Source organism: Anopheles funestus, chromosome 2RL (genome assembly GCF_943734845.2).
Source record: "Anopheles funestus chromosome 2RL, idAnoFuneDA-416_04, whole genome shotgun sequence".
Lineage (NCBI taxonomy): Eukaryota > Metazoa > Arthropoda > Insecta > Diptera > Culicidae > Anopheles > Anopheles funestus.
This window is the reverse complement of record NC_064598.1, coordinates 3,946,580-3,963,225: the sequence shown is the minus strand read 5'-3', so window position 1 is coordinate 3,963,225 and position 16,646 is coordinate 3,946,580. Positions and strand designations below refer to the sequence as shown.

General features: G+C 38.7%; 2 protein-coding genes across 10 annotated transcripts in view; both read right to left on the bottom strand.

Annotated features, from left to right (window-relative positions):
• LOC125761607 (alpha-tocopherol transfer protein-like) overlaps window positions 1–16,646 on the bottom strand; it is a 151,870-nt gene that overhangs the window by 118,773 nt on the left and 16,451 nt on the right. The gene's annotated exons all lie outside the window — the stretch shown is intronic.
• Window positions 11,272–16,646, bottom strand: part of LOC125761601 (uncharacterized) — a 29,124-nt gene continuing 23,749 nt past the window's right edge. For all 9 annotated transcript variants that reach the window (XM_049422879.1, XM_049422881.1, XM_049422883.1 and 6 more), the window contains one exon: window positions 11,272–16,631. In XM_049422879.1, coding sequence (XP_049278836.1) covers window positions 16,528–16,631 — 104 coding nt within the window. In that variant the 3' untranslated portion in view covers window positions 11,272–16,527. The remainder of the gene's footprint in view (window positions 16,632–16,646) is intronic.

Here is a 16,646-nt window from a genome sequence, read left to right as displayed (position 1 = left end):
TGAAAATTCCATTTTTCCAGCCTTTTTGGGGCGCATGGAATGATGCTTTACTTCAACCCGAACGTGAATTCGTCTCACGTGATGGTGCACACACGTGTGCATCGCATCTGACACAAATCATTTGCGGTGGAAATAACACGTACGATGGTGATCAATTTTGTCGGTGCAATAATTTCCAACCTTTCCAGCGTGTCCATCGTGTTCGGGCACCATGGTCGCGGCCACATTCACGTGCGACCCCCGTCTGCAGGCGGAGCATTTTTCCACCGACAATTTGCTGCTAATTTATGTCATAAAATGACAAACCGTTTGGTCGGTGGCGGTGGTGACCGTTGCGTTCGTGGTAATTCCGTGGCGAACGTGCAGTACGATCGCTTCGGGTTGCATTTTCGGAAACGTGCTCAACGGCGGCCGCACAATGGCTACTTGCTTTGTAACACCACACTTAGCGTGCGTGTTTGCAACATAATGTGCACATTGCAAACGATTGGATTAGGTTTGCCTAAATATTGACGGCGTGTGCTAGAATTAGATTTCGAACAAATTTAATGGCTATATCATGCATTAGAAGGGAAAAATAATGGACTTTGTAGGATACTATTTAGCATTAACATAAAACTTTGAAGCAATTCAACGAAGAAGTTGTTATTGAGATGATTTTCGCGATTTCAATCGTTTATAAATCAAATTCATTTAACGTTTATTATATTTCTGAAACGCTTGTGGGTTTTATCACAGATGTACGAGATCTTTATAATTCAAATTTAAGAAAATTTCACTCAAAAAAAATATGTTTACATGATTCAAAACACGTTACATTGCTTGCAATTGATCATAAAAATTATTATTGTAACTGTTTTGAATTAACTAAAGACGATATTGATAAAAAAGCATGAAGATTATCATGAAAATTGCATCATCATGAAAATTACATCGTCTATCGAATAAATTAGAATAGATTACATTTCCCGGAAATCAATGAACCAGTTGCAAGCCGCCACCATTACATCGCTCTTTCATAGTCTTGTTGACCAACGGGCGGAACTCTTTCACCATCTGTGAATGACATATTTATACGGCCCATGTTAAAGCTTAGTCTTCCGGCTACGTACAAAGAGGACGTCCCCATTTCAGGACCAAGCGGCACGTCCGTTAGAATTTATTAAACATACAACCCACTCCCCAACGCGGGTCTATAAATAATTAGTGACTGCTCGCTTTGATCCGATCCGCCCCATATCGATGGGGGAAGTGTCACACACGATGAATCTCAGCACGGTTTGACCGTTGGGAAAGCTTCCCACCGAAGTAGAACGTTAACCACAACAAATACTGTTACCACGTTTTGTGCATCAAGCAAAGTGATGCTATTTTAAATTTCCCTTCTTTAATCTTTAAGTGCTACACGTGTACCTTTACACCAGAACGGACACCTAACCGTAACCGGGATAGTTTCACTCCACGTACGAGACATAAAAATTTGCACGAAAAACTCATTCGCACCTTAGCCCCATTTTGTGTGTGTGTTTCGGGGAGGGAAAAAAAAGTTTGCTCCCGGGCGAGATGTATGACCAATCGGTGTGAAGAAAAAGAAAAAAAACAGTTTCAAACAACTTTCAGCTACGAAACGACTGTTGTCTTTTAAATAAGAGAGTAGAGCAGAAAAAGCTCCGCAAGCACTAGACATACCGCATCGGGGAAAGAGATACTACCCCGAGGGCTCGGATTGTAGTAGCTGAAACAGAAACAGAAAGGAACCACCGTAGTTTGGATGTTTCGAAGACTAGTTACGTGGTAAGATTGTGTGTGTGTGTATGTGTTCTCGTTGCAGTGCACTTTTGTTTTAATGGCTTTCAAGCTACCATCTTTGTCTGCCAGTTCTGCATCCCGACGAAACTGTACCATAAAAAACACCATTTAAACACTTCGCTCCAACAACGATGGTACGTGATTAAATTGTAAAATCGTCGCTCGTACTTCGTTGGCACATACTAAGTGCCATATCTGCGTTTGTATTTTGTAAAGGACTATTTTTCTACGAATGTCCGATCTGCTTACACGAATATTTGTCCTACATGGAAGACAGTTTCAACTGGGCAAAAGTTTATATTCTAAAGCGTGAAGTCCTTGTATTCCTTTTCCAATTCTGATTGTTTTTGAAAAAATAAAGTCGCTTAATAATGTCTTTTGTATTAAATATACTTAAAAAGGTTTAATTTCTAAAGTTGCATGTAATTTCAAACACAACAAACCTGCAAATAAATTACTTCTACTTTAACACTAACTATTCTCAAACCTTTTAAATCCATCTTGAGTATAATCCACGAGAATTTAACACAAAATCAAACGCCATGTATTTTTTATTGTTGCTTCCTGGAACGAAATCGACAGTTCGTCATAAATTTCAGTATTACTCAGCTTTAGAATTCGCATTTTACCGAGTACCTACGAACAGATTAATGATGTAAACGTTTACCATTTTCTACGTCATAAATGAAACACTTGGCAGTTGTCGGAAGCAACAGCTCGGTTGAATCATAATCTTCTTTTTTTCGTTAAAAGCTACAGTAAGGATCTTACTTAAAACCAATGCAAGGAGACGAAACAAAGCTTTGTCACTAGTAGCGTTTGGTAGTCTTACAGTCAACCTGCGTCATTTAGTGGCCCCGACTAGACAGTCAACGAGATTGGAAAAACAAAGCATGGAACCAAAGCATCAAGTGCGACATGGCAATCCTTCACTTCTGTCCATTGTTAGTCGCAACAAACAACAACAAAATCTTCTGCTACTATTATTTTCTGCATGGAGTGCATCAAACATTTCCACTAATCTCCAGAGAATAAACACACAGAGTACTTTCAGTTCGCAACAATTGAATAACAATGTCCTTTTTTGTGATTGTGATGTTGTCGGGTTATATTGCACTTAATGCTTTCGCGTTTTCGTTGAATTATTCTTTTCACTTTCATAGAAGTTGTGGTAAATGAAGAATAACTGAAAATTACTTCATAAGCAGACAATGTTAATCCTTGATGGCTAATTGATGTGTTAAAAAATAAATAATCATATTATGTGAATTGAATTTTTAAATCAGTTGCTTGAAGTTCGAACTATTATATTGTTTCGCACTAAAACCCAACATTTCACCTGAACTAGACATGCTGAAGAATATATTTCTAAAACCTAGCAATGAATCCCAATGCAACACACTAGCTTTATTCGACCGAAGCAGTATGATCTTTTCATTTGAAAATATCCATTCAAACGAAAAGCTCATCGCGTTAATGTAAACTCGTAGGCTCATACCTTCAGGCAACATGTAAACAACTCCGTAAACCATCCTTCCCCATCCAACGGATCGCCACCGTGATTGTGTTCAACCGTTGATGGCCGGCTGTTGATTGGCCTCGGGCAACTCTATCCATTCAATCTGCCATCCTGCCAGCTGCCCGCCAGTGTTCCGACCCTCTCCGCACGTTTCAATATGGGTGAGTCAGTCCGCTTGGTTTACCATTCCGCGCCGGTACTGTGGTCCCGTAACAATACTCTTGATTTTTTTTTCTTCGCTTTCACCCATTCTCAGAAACAAAAAATAAACGGAAGTTAAAATAGCCCGAAAAAGTGGTCGAATGGAAGGTACGAAAACTTTACAATCGTGAATCAGATTTCAGAACCTTCAGTTTTCTACTACCGCCTGCCAGCCTGTACCAGTATGATGGTACCGACCGCAAAAGCACTAAAAAGAACGACTACTGTGGCACTACTGGCAGCAGTACTATACCGCTTGCGTCGGAAAGTCGAGCGTGTTAGACCGTTGCGGTGAAGCTGGAACTCAATTACAAGCCAGTTAGCTTTGTCCGTTGTTCGGCTGCCGGAAGTGCAAGCAAACGGTGGAAATGCAACACAAATAAGCGAAGCAAGAAAAAAACACATTTTCACTCACACACACACACACACATCCGCATTGCAAGCGAAACTGATTGGAAAAATACACCCGTACGCGCCAGGATAATGATGATCGTCGTCTGCACCGACCGACCGTAAGGCGTTGTAATGGAACCGAGCGTTCGGTTTGCTTTTGCCATTCAGCTTTTTTTCTGCGGAAGCTTTTCCGTACAGTTTGCGTTTGCACCTATCCGGACATCCCTCCTCCCGCACCAGACATCTTTTGCCAATTTACAACGGATTGGAATTGAAAAAGGCTTTAAGAGTCTGGAATTACATTCATTTTGTTACGGTTTTTTTTGATATCGCTTTTCCTTCTCCAAATGTTATGCGCATCATTCTCTTCGCTGGACGCGTCCGATGCGCCCGGGATTATAATTTCAACCGGTAGCCGTACCGGAACCGTACATTAGTAAATTAACGATTGACACAATCGATGGATTACAGCGTGGGAATGGACAAAACGGGCAAATGTAAATAACATTACAACCGACGGCGTAGACTGCCATGGGATAAGCTTCAGACGCGTAATCCGGTGAAGCACCGTCGGCATAACTGACGGTTAAATGTATTCCGGTAAGCGTGTTAACAATATCATTAATTACTTGCGTTCTTTAATCTTCAATGGCAATGGGAATTTTGCACTATGATATGTTTATTATTTTTTCCTTTTTATTTTTCCGAGGATATACTTTCACAGACGTATGTATGGTTGAGTAATTGTAATGATGAGTATAATACTATGGAAAAAAATACAAATGGTTTACTGAATAAATTTCAATATGTGCACGTGGGTATTCAAAAATGAACTTTATTTATATTTATTTTAATACTGGTGAATGTCAAGTTGTTGATAGAAACACTGAAACACACTACTTGAGACTGAACTCAAACCTCCACCAAAACGATGAAATTCAGTGATTAACGATCATTACAAAGGAAAAGTACTTTCCTACAGAACTTCACACGATCACAGAGTTGTTTCCGGAAAACGCCACTTCATGTTAAGAAATAACTGACGAATATTGACTGACTAAAGACAACAAACAATCAAAACTCCAAGTGGCTTTCATATGTGATCGACAGATTCCCTTTGAACAAACTTCAAACCGAGGATCTACACCAAATATTCATCGTCAAAACGGAAAACAACTGATCGCCCTTTAACTAAATTACGAACTGTAGTAATTTTTCCAGATTTTCCGTCGTCCATTTCTATTGAATCGATATTCCATTTCTGTTAATGAATACCTTTTCGATCTGAAACACCAAAAGTCGTGGATCGAATATCGACTGTCTTAGTGTTCGTATTAAAGACTATTCGACGATTCTTTACGTTGCCTTTATATCCTTTCTCCGTATTTATGTTCCATTCCAGATTTACAGGCATTTCGGACACATGCAAGCTACAATTTCGTAATTGTAATAGGCCTCCCAACAGCGAAATACCTCCATTGATAATAAATATCTGCCGGTGGCTTCCGGGAGAACCTACCGCATTTCTAGTGCAATTGCCAGTGCAGCTGACTTAACCCGGTCTGGTCATAAATCTATTTTACCCAGCCATAATTTGTCAACCGGCGAAGCGTGAAAAACAATCGCCCAGACCTAGTTGGTTCCCCCCAACCAACACGGAATGTGATATTAAAGCTATCACATTAAAACCCGTGTTCAGGCCAGCCGAGCTTAAGTGTTCTCCTTTCTTTATGCAGAACCAAAGCGAACCTTCCGCACGGACGTTTGCTGGTGCTTAGTGTGCTCCCACCGATGCAGTAAAGCATCCGGCCAAGTTATGCTCAATGAACAACATTAGCCACAGAAACGGTAGACAAAGAAGCAACACAGAGAGGAAGACGAACAAAAAAAAACCTCCACAAACCATGTGGTGCATATATGTGTGGGGAAAATATGCTCCTATCTTTCTACGCCCGTTATAAACAAACATATTATTTTTCCCGAAGGATACATTTACCGTTCCGCAGCAGCGGGCGGATCGGACGTACCGTGTGCCGCACCGTACGTAAAGTGTGAGAACTTTACAATCCGGTTCCATCTTGTCGCTTCAACCATCGACCTTTCGCTGGTTTGTTTTTGTTTTCGGAAAATATTTTTACCAAACGATCACAATGTGTGAATTTATTTGCGATGCAAAATTAGTTCTTCCTGCCTCGTTCAACCATTCGTTCGTTTCACTCGAACGATCATAAACTTACGTTGCCAAAGAGGGCCGTACAGAGCAGCTTTAATTTATTGACCATAATAAGTGAAGCTACATACAAAAGCATGATTCTTTCACATGTTCTAAACAACTCTTGTGAGGAACCAAAAACATACAAAACTGTTTTCCTCATTTTACCCCAATGTAGTGCCAATAAAATCTGTTCAAATAGCTCGATTGCTGCTTAACGCCTGCAATCAAACACTTAAGCTGTACCAGTGCGGTAATCGAAGCTGAACGGTGCTTACCCTTTTTATTTCTTCAGGTGACAGATCTACCCTGCAGTGGTCATATATCAACATGCGACATGAAGATGGGCGTATAAAAGAGGGAAATACAACGAAAAAACCGAACAAACAATACAGTGTGTAGCAAAGCGAAACAAAATCGACCGAAGTACAATCATCACTCGAACTTTTAGTGCGTTCGTAAGGATCATGCAAAAAAGTGCTCACAATCAAACAAAGTACCGATCGTTGCCTATTTCTACGGTGTCAACTGAGCCTCCATTACCGGCGTTTGAATAATCTGTCAACAGTAGGATAGTTGAACTGAATGTCTAGTCTATCCCTATGGAGCCACTGAAAGACGCGTTTTTGTAAAACGAAAGAGAATCAGCATTAGATTGTTCACACGAGATCCATTGATTACAGCAGAAGAATGTTCATGTTTGGTATTCAGCATTCGGTTCACAAGAGGACAGAAACGTGTCACATAAAGAGAAGAGTGCTAAAAAAATTGTAGCTAATATAACAGTTGTTATTTCATCTATTTCCACATCCATTTGAATATATAATTGAAATTGAATATTATTTGAAAATTTTTAATTGTTTCAAACGGATTTTTACACTAACAGCATGATCTTTTGTGACATTTATTTTGCAATATTCTTGAAGCGAATATATTTTTTTAATAGATCATTAAATGATGGAGGCGCATGATACATCACGATGGAGACGCATGATCCATAAGGATGGAGGCGCATGGTCGCACTTAAAAATAATAAAAATATGATTGTTGACTTGGTATAAAGAGCCAATTTTCGTATGTTAATTCAATTGCAAAAATAATTAATATTAATTTTCGTAATTAAAATATGTGTAATTTATTTATTTGTCTTGCTTGCATTTTATTTCCTATTTCTATAAACGTTAGTAAAGAATTTCTACTAAAAATGTATCTACTGATACTCAATTCTTAAGCTGCCCACAAAGATTACAGTACGTACAAAATTATAAAATAACATTGCCATTTACCTTACGTATTAAACGATTTTCTATAACAGGAAATATATTGAAAACTTCAAATAAAACACACTTTGCCGTATGTATCCATTAAGATTATCCGCTAAGCTCTTCGTAGAACAGTATAGGGCCTTGACCTTTCCTATCACGTGGCGCGGTGATCGAAAAAAAAACAGTGAAAGCTCACCCACTTTTTCAATCAATGTAAATAGAGCTCCGGTTGAGTTTTTGCAGCTGACCATCGAATGAATCATGCCATGCCACATTTGGAGCACGGTGCAAATTTGCACTCCATTTGTCGGTACCGTACCCGTACAGAAGGACGCGAATATAACTACGCCAAACGGTTTCGTTTTTCGGTGGACTTCCGATGGTACTCCCCCGAAGCCATTTGGTTAATTAAGTCCGTCTGGCGTTGCCGTTTCCGAGTTCACTCTAATCTATTTTTTTGAGAATGTATTGTGTGTGTTTTCCCCCTCTCTTTCTAATTCTTTTTCATTTACTCACTTCCGAACTAACCTTGCCATCACGTGCTCGATTCTTATCGGTCGGTGATCACACGTGGGTGCGATCGGTATCTCGGCAGATAAGGGGCACATGCTTCCGGGCCGTGTTGTCTATCCGTTGGTGGACCCAATGCAAACAGTGTTGAGCTTTCAACTGTCCGATTGTGTTTGACCAGCTTTCGAAATCTTTTTTTCCTTCTTTCTACCAAAGTACAGATTTATGTTTTGTTTTATTTTTTCACCATTTCACTAGTTTTGTACATTGCCGTGCCATATTCTCCCGCTTCAGCTTATGCACCATCACGTCCAGCTGCAGGCGTCGACTAATGCACACCTTGCATACGCTACACTCGGCGAGCACCTGCCAACTGCACCACGTACCGAGGCCAAAAACCCGTCACCCGGTTTCATAGGGCGTTCGGGTTTAAGTGCAGCAGCGTGCATGCCCCCGGGGACGCCAGCCGGAATAGCAATTTTCATTTCCGCTCCAGAACAAACAAATCCATTAAAATCCGACACCATATTTTGCATTGCCGAGGATTTTGCCACCTTCCGTCGTTGGGTTTGGTGCATTTGCCGTTTGGATTTGTGCGCTGCACTGCCCACGTTCCGCGTTTGCTGATATTGTCCAGCACCCTTTAAAGGAAGCTTATCCATGCTCTCTTTCGTACGCTCTGTGCATTCCATGCTCCACTGTTTTCCGCGCAAAACCGGCTTCAACAACTCACCATTTCCTTCGACCGAGAAAATGCTTTAGCCGCTTTTGACTTGACCGACAAAAAAGAGATTTCAAATATTGCTCGATTGCTGAAACGCAAGGCGATAATGGGGAAGGTACGGTCGCGGGTTTACACTTTGGCCGCGAAAACTTACGCCATGCAGGTGAAGTACGGAACCAAACTTACCGTTTCTCACTCTGTCGCGGATAACAACGAAGATGAAAGTGCCCGAGTGGAGTGTAGAAACTGTTTCGAATCAACTTTTCCCGACCCGGAAGCCCGCAAGCGAACCAGCTGTGCGATCGGTGTGACGGTACTGCGAAGGAACTACGGAAGCTTCAAGTCGAAACGTGCACGGTAGAGTTCGGTACTTCCTCTCGTGCAACGGAACCAGACGGTCCGGAGCATACAAACAAGCAGGTAACGTGGGCAGCTGATGGGCAGCAAGGCAGCCACGGTGAAAAGAGCAAACCAGCGTCAGCGAAGCGGATATGAAAGGCAGTAAAGATGTCCGAAGTCGCACAATCTCCGGACGGTGGCGAAAAGTAATGGTAAGTGGGTTTCATAAATTTGACCAAAATTATTGTTCCACAGATCTTTAAGCAGCGACTGGTTACAGTCACGGATATTTGGTATGATCGTAGATTTGGTCTTTTAAAGTTACAACGAAAAAATGTCATCTTTAAGGCGAGGGACTTTGTTATGCTTTATTCTACTTTTCTATGTAACATAAGTTAAATTATTTTCTGAAATCATACCTACAAACATTTATAGCTATCAAAAGATGGTGTTTTCAACTGCTTTATTGAATCATTTTCCACCTGCTCAAGTATCCCACTTATCTTCTTTTTTTGTGTGCTTTGATTTTCTTCTAATTATCCATCATGGAGGCCTCTGGCAGCCACTGGGACAACATGATGATACTAAAATCTACCATAAGTATGCCAACACTAAAACAAGCATTGCCATGTGGGTTCGTTATTCCTTTTTTCTTCATCCTGCCGATGAGGTTTTTTCTTCTTCTGTTGTTTGTTTCACTCTTGGGATATGACAAGAACGGTTCCTTGAGTCACATTTTGTTTTATGTTTTTTGCTTCCAGCTAGTCGACAGCATAGTTGTCCACTGTTTGAAAGATAATTGATTAATGTTCGGTGAACCGTTCGGACCTTTTCCTTCGTTACCACCTTCGCTTGTACGCACACACACACACACTCTTGCCGCCCTAAGCTACCGTGTATGTATGCACCAGACTGCGCCATCCAATCAGGAAAAACGTTAGCGTCCATGAACATCTACAACTTCATCTTCGGACGCGTAATGTTGCGGATCATTGCGGATCAGCTCCATAAAACTAATTAATTGCTACGGGTGGACAATGTGACCGGTTTCTGCAACCGGCGTTCACCGCGCTTACCAACCAATTAGGTTGTAGTAGCGGGATAGAAGAGCTTAACTTGCAACGCTCTTTAGTTCAACAAATTCGATTAGTTCGATTGCAAGTTTTCACATCGAAACTCGACACCCTCAAATAGGCGGTTTGGTTATACATTTTACACAGTACATTTACGCTCTAAAAATATATAATTGATACTATAGAAATCCACATATTTATCATATATTGACATCAAATGTCTATTGCTTATAATACTGAATAAAAGCCAAGATTCAATAAGATTCTACATATAAGCGAGGGTATTTTGATATTTTCTATGATGATCGGCTAGTTTATACATTCCAACAATCATTGATACAACAGTGACGCTCTTAGATTATAATTAGTTTTCTATTTGTATTTTTCATTATTTTGGGAACCATTACAACACGACCCTCTCCAGGGACAAAAACAGGATAATTTGGAGCTTCGCTGGAAAAAAGGAAATTTTAGTTTCTCGCTATAAATGTAGCTTTATTTGTGCATCAAAGCTGATTTTCCTTTTATAGCTTTCACCATTTTGGGAATCATTTCAACACGACCCTTTCCTAGGACACAAACACGATGTTTTGAAACATCGCTATAAAAAGGGCAATTCCATTTGCTCGCTATAACAATAGCTTTATTTGTAAATTATAGTTTAATTTCCATTTATAGCTTTCACCATTTTCGGAATCATTTCTCCAAGGACACAAACAGGATAATTGGAAAATTTGTTCTAAATAGGAAAATTTCCTGGGAACGCTATAAAATTGGGAAATTTATAAATTAGACTTATTTGTTAAGATTCAACTATCCATTTCTATTTCCAAATTTAAAACAAAGCAAAACAATACATTTTCTTTCAAAAGAATCATGATAACCCTTCAAACTACTCGTTGTAAAGCATTTATAAAATATCTAAAGTTACCATAATTTTATACCAGGGAAATTTTTCCATAAAGTCTATGCTATAAACGCTTCTTCCTTTGCTATAGAAGGCTTGAGTCTCGACTAACATTCATCGATTATTTTTTGTACTAAACTGCAGTAAAAAGGATATTTAGATAAAAAAATATCCTTTGCACGATTGAACCCTGTTTGCAACGTTTTTGTTCGTCGAGTTTTCTCTCTATTAGGAAAATGTGCTGTCGTCCTTCGCTTGGTTAGAATAAAATTCACAACCTAAAGTTTCTCAATATTAAAAAAACGCAATTCATTTGTAATTTATTTGTACATACACTTTTAGTTCCTTTATTATCCATTACAGTATCTCAGATGAAAGTTTTATTGTGTTTAATCCAATGTAAGCACAGCTATTACAATCGCCATCCTCCTTGCATGTTCGTCTGTTACTTACATCCCTAATTCTCACCGTTTGCATACCTGCATCGAAACCTATTTTGTTGTCGTTTGTGTAAAAAATACAGAAACAAGTTCCAAACTGCAACCAAAAACACCACTCAATCCAACATATGGATTGAATTATTTTCTGTTGTTGTTTTATAAAAAAAACCTCGCCAGAGTGCCTGTGGGTTATGCAGAGCTTTACCACCATCGATGATTATGTTTGTCTTTCAAGGCGCGCGTTGATAGTGTATAAGTGGGAGCTTACTTCATTGTTTCCTTCTCTGCATTGAGTTCTTTAATAGGAAAGAAAAAGTTTACAAAAATATACACCATCACGTGTGGCAAACAAGCTCCATTTTGTATTTGCGCGCTCGACCAACGCTTGGTTTGCATTTCATTTTCATTCATTTTTGTTACGTTTCCTTCGCTGTTTTATTTCATTGTTAGCTTTCCTTTACTGAACGTAAAGATTTGGCGAGAAAAAATGTTTCGCAGGTGTTTCAAACACCTTCTGTTGACAGTTGAGTTTAAGAAGGGTTTCTTGTAGAATGAGTACGCTCTGGTTGTGCCACGCGATGTGTTTTGGTTTCACTTCGTTTGCCCTTGTTTAGTACGCAAGCTACGTTTCACTGCTAGGCTTCACACACCGTGTATATGGCAATCTCATTGTATCAATCACATGTATGCATTACTACATGTGTTGCCTTCGGCAATCGCATAAACTCCCTACACAACCGGATTGACCGGAAGATGAAAGGCTTCATTGAACGGATTGAAGTGGCATAAAGTGTTGCATCTCGATGAACATGCTTCACCTGTGTGTCTTTTTTGTTTGCGAAACGAAAAGAACCTTTTTTTTGTGTGTTACATCTTATTTGTTTGTTTGTTTGTTTATTGATGTACATGTTTTCACATACATTACTCCATTGTGCTGAGGTAGTAGAATCAACCAGAGTTGTCCACCCGGTCGATGTGTCCGTATGTGTTGCAAGCATGTAAAGTTGTTGAAATGTAATGAAAAAACGTCCTATTGTTACATCTACATAGTTCGATCGTAAGGATATGCGATCTTCACGCTACTTTTTGCAACAAACTGCAACCAGGTACCTTTAAAACTCGCTCTTTACTCCATCTACTGCCTCTGTGGGTGTGGGTTTTTTTGTAATATGTTTTGTCCCTATTCAGTTGACACACAGTTGTGAAGATAGTTTGTACAATTCGTTTCAATCCACATACAGATTCCTATTGTGGTGTAAATGGGCTTCAATTGTTTCGTTCAGTTGGTTGTGTAACTGTACATAAGTTCATAGATACGCTTTAATATATCGTTTAATTATGCTGGATACATGTTTTACTGCCGGTCCCATAGCTGATAGTGTACAGTTAAACAATACGTTTGTATCTCGGTTCAAATCTTTTTTTTCGCAGAAATAAATCGTCACCCAGTAATTGGTTACGGGTTAGGTTACAGAGACTGTGTAAAGTTTTTGAATCGTATTAGGTGTAGGGGAAAACTAATTTTCCATATGAGTGTTGTATCATTAGTGATTAAAATAGTTACAATCGATGTACGTACGGTACCTTTTGCTTAGATTATTAGATAAAGGGATAGGAACATTTCATTTTTGCACTTCATCAATTATCTTCTCTCATTTTAAAATTTTGCCCAACAGCTAATCGTTATAATTTAAGCATAAGAACGTTTAAGTAATAAACAACTCAAATTGTATGATAGCAATAGATTTACAAGCTTAAGAAAAGGGAAAACTTTAAGAATCGAAAAATGTAATATAGAGTAATTAGAAATGTGTAATTTTTTTTTTGTTGCTCTTTTCAATTTTGTATCATACTCATGTATCAGCGTAACAAACTGGTTCAAATTGCTTAAACATAATTTTATAATCTTCATGCAGTTGATATTAATTATCTCATTCTGTCAAAAGTATATATTCCCATACATTTTAACACATGCTTAATGATCTTCGTTCGTTGAAATTTTAAATGTAATGAACTAAACTCTAATCCCTACGATGATGTAAATCTTTCCACTGTTCTGTAAAATATAAAATACATCAATTGATTCTGAAGGACCGATATAGAGGCTGTAAGTAACTGTATAAATCAAATCAAATTATCTTTACGGCATGTGGTACCCTTCTTTTGTATAAAGAAAAACAGTTCTAGAAATCTGAAACACTGAAACCAACCCTGAGTGTACAAACTAGTGAATGTACTGTTCGTCATCCTTATTCAATGTTGTTTTTTTAACTCTAAAAGAAAAACTGCAATATATTTGCATTCTATTTAATCAAAAAGCGATACACCTGACTGGGAATGAAAATAGTACTGGTCAAAAAGTAACAAAAATTTAAACAAATCATAATAAACATACGTAACAAATCTAAAAGGGGGCTGAAAAACAAACCAAACACCGTATCGAAATAGAGGATGACACTAACACTCACGCTATAATATTAAAGAAAATCACAGATTGTTTTGCAGTTTTGTGTAGTTCGCGCTGCATATCTTTGCTGCCTGGCGAGAGGGCTAACCACCGACACCCACATCTGATCTCTTAGTAGCGCTATTCCGCATCTCAAGTGCACTCCGTCCTTGCTCCGTCCTCCGAACAACCGAAACAAAAAATCAATACAAACACAACATCACCAAATAAACACGCTTCGGCCTTTTGCTGGAATTCAAATAAATGCAGTATGGCAGCTTGCTAAAGTTTGGTGTAGACACAAGACAATTGGTAGGAAAGAGAAATTACTATCACAATTCATTTTCGACAACTACAATCAATCGGAAGAGCGATTTAATTGTTGGTAATTGAACGCAACCAATAACGTGTGTTAGTGGTGTCACAAATATTCTGTCACACCGCTATTAACTCCAAACCGGAAAGGTATAAAAACTAAACTCAATTGTTTGATGTTATAAAAATAAAACAAAACCGGCTGCAGAAAATATTTTAAATCAAAAGCATTTTTTCTTCAGTATTCCTCAGTGCCAAGGCGTGTTCAGTATCTCCTTTCGATATCCCTAGCACCCAGGATTTTCACTTCATATCGCCGGGTATGAATTCTTCCCGGGCGCTAGTACCTAAGTTAACCAGAACAATCAACAGTACTGATGCTGCCTAAGGTACGCAACTCTAAGCTCTTTCGCTCACTCTCTTTCCTTTCTATTTCTGAGGCCTCGCTTTGTTGTTCCACTGCAAAACGGGGAAAGCAAAGGGAACCGGAGTATTTGGAAAACTGGAAATCATCACTCATTGTATTTCTCATTCATTCAAACTTGGATCAATTGTCACATTCCTTAATGAAGTTATGCTCTTAACAACACTTGCTTTTCCCTTCCTTCTCACAACCCAAACAATGTTAAAAAAGATTTTTTTTTCGAAAGATTTGCTTAAACAACTACCATTATGACAAGGATAAAGATGGAAAAGGTAACGACGCGATATCGAACATCGCAATGCACTTGAATCAACACACGAACTCACAAGAGATGAACATTGCTGAGTAGGTAGTACTATCGAATATGATCAAAGAGGGTAGAAAAATAATTAGTTAGCACTAAGCACTTACAGAACTAAGGGTTTGTTTCTTCCTCTCCAATTCTTACGCGACACACACACACATGCACACAAAGAATTTCGTTCCATTTGAACGGTTACGGTTCCTATCACTATCTCTATTCATCTTTCGTTTTTCTCTCACTTAACCGATCCTACAAGGATTCATCGTACACAATCATTGAGAAAATGTAAAAAAGTTTATATGTATACATATATTATGTTTTGTGTGTGTTTTACGCCAGGGTAATTAGGTACATACGTTATCATAATCAATGGTTATCGATTCATGCTTTAAAGGTATTTCATTATTCAGGAGTCAATGTATTACAGTGTATTGTTTTGTTTTTGTTTGTAACGCGGGAAGGTGTTAAAAAATATCGCTTTTCTTTGAAATGATTCCCTTCTCATTTGACGCAGTTAAAAAGCTTGTTTCTTACACAAAATTGTATCCTACATTTGGAGAATGCTTGGTATACAAAACAACTCAATTCATAACAAAATCTTCGTTTTCTTCCCAAAACCGTCCCTCCCGTTCGTCGTTTCATACGTATTTTGTTCCTGAGCTTCATTCCATATGCTTTACTTGGTTGGGTTTTCGGTTTTCTATTACATGCCGTTTACGTTTGGTCGCTGGATGGATGTTGTGGCACAAAAGTATGATTAGCGCATGGTCGCGTTTGACGCGCCATTTGTTTCAGTCCGTATTGGTTTTGTTAATGATAGTTGGTTATACCGGTTACCAATCGTTTTTACACGCGGGGTTTATTTTTGTTTCTTTGTTCTGTCTGTGATTAGCTGATTCGATCAGAGTTTGTGATTAAAAAGTGAAGTTTTGGTGCTCATATCGTGGTGATAGGTAAAAAAAATTGATAACAAAACAGAATTCATCGTTCTGTTGTTTTTCCATCGCTCTTCTGTTCTGTTTTTTATAATAATCAAGTGCATTAAACAATTTAACGAAATGTTTTCAAACGTAAAAAGAAAAACACATTGCATAATCCTTAGCGACACTTTACAGTAATATGTACGTATGTAATGTAATATGTAATGAAACATATGTTTACTCGCTATGTTTGCTTTGAAATATCATATAATGACCAAATCATATGCTGTGTGTTATTTGCTTCCCACTGTGTCATACTTTCCATATTCTCACTTTGCAAAGAAAGTAATTCTGGTGCAAACTTCGTCCCTTAGGTGGTACTAATTTCTCGTTCACTGCATTACAATCTCCGTACTGTGTTTGTGGTTAGCGCAGTAGTGTACTGTGACAAATATCACTTGTTCCTCGGCGCACTATGTGCACCGTTTTGCAGTTTGACGCATTATTATTCAAGGCTTAAGAGCCCGTGCTTTTTTTTCTTGTTAAAGTATGTAGTTTTAAACAAAACGAAGGTAATTGGTTGCTTTCTTTTTTTCTTACAGTCTCATTGATTCATCATCGGTACAGTGTACCACCGAACTTCGCCGTACGACATATCGCATTCCCACCGGTTCTGATACATCTCCACTAGTTGTGAAGGACATAATCCACTCCATTGCGATCGGTCTAGAAATGTTCCAACACCGTGTCTATGCTAGTGTTGTTGCCCGTCCGCACATTCTCCAACATTTTGTTGACGAACTCAGTCGAATTACCAGCAATTTTTATCTCTGCAAAAGTACGAA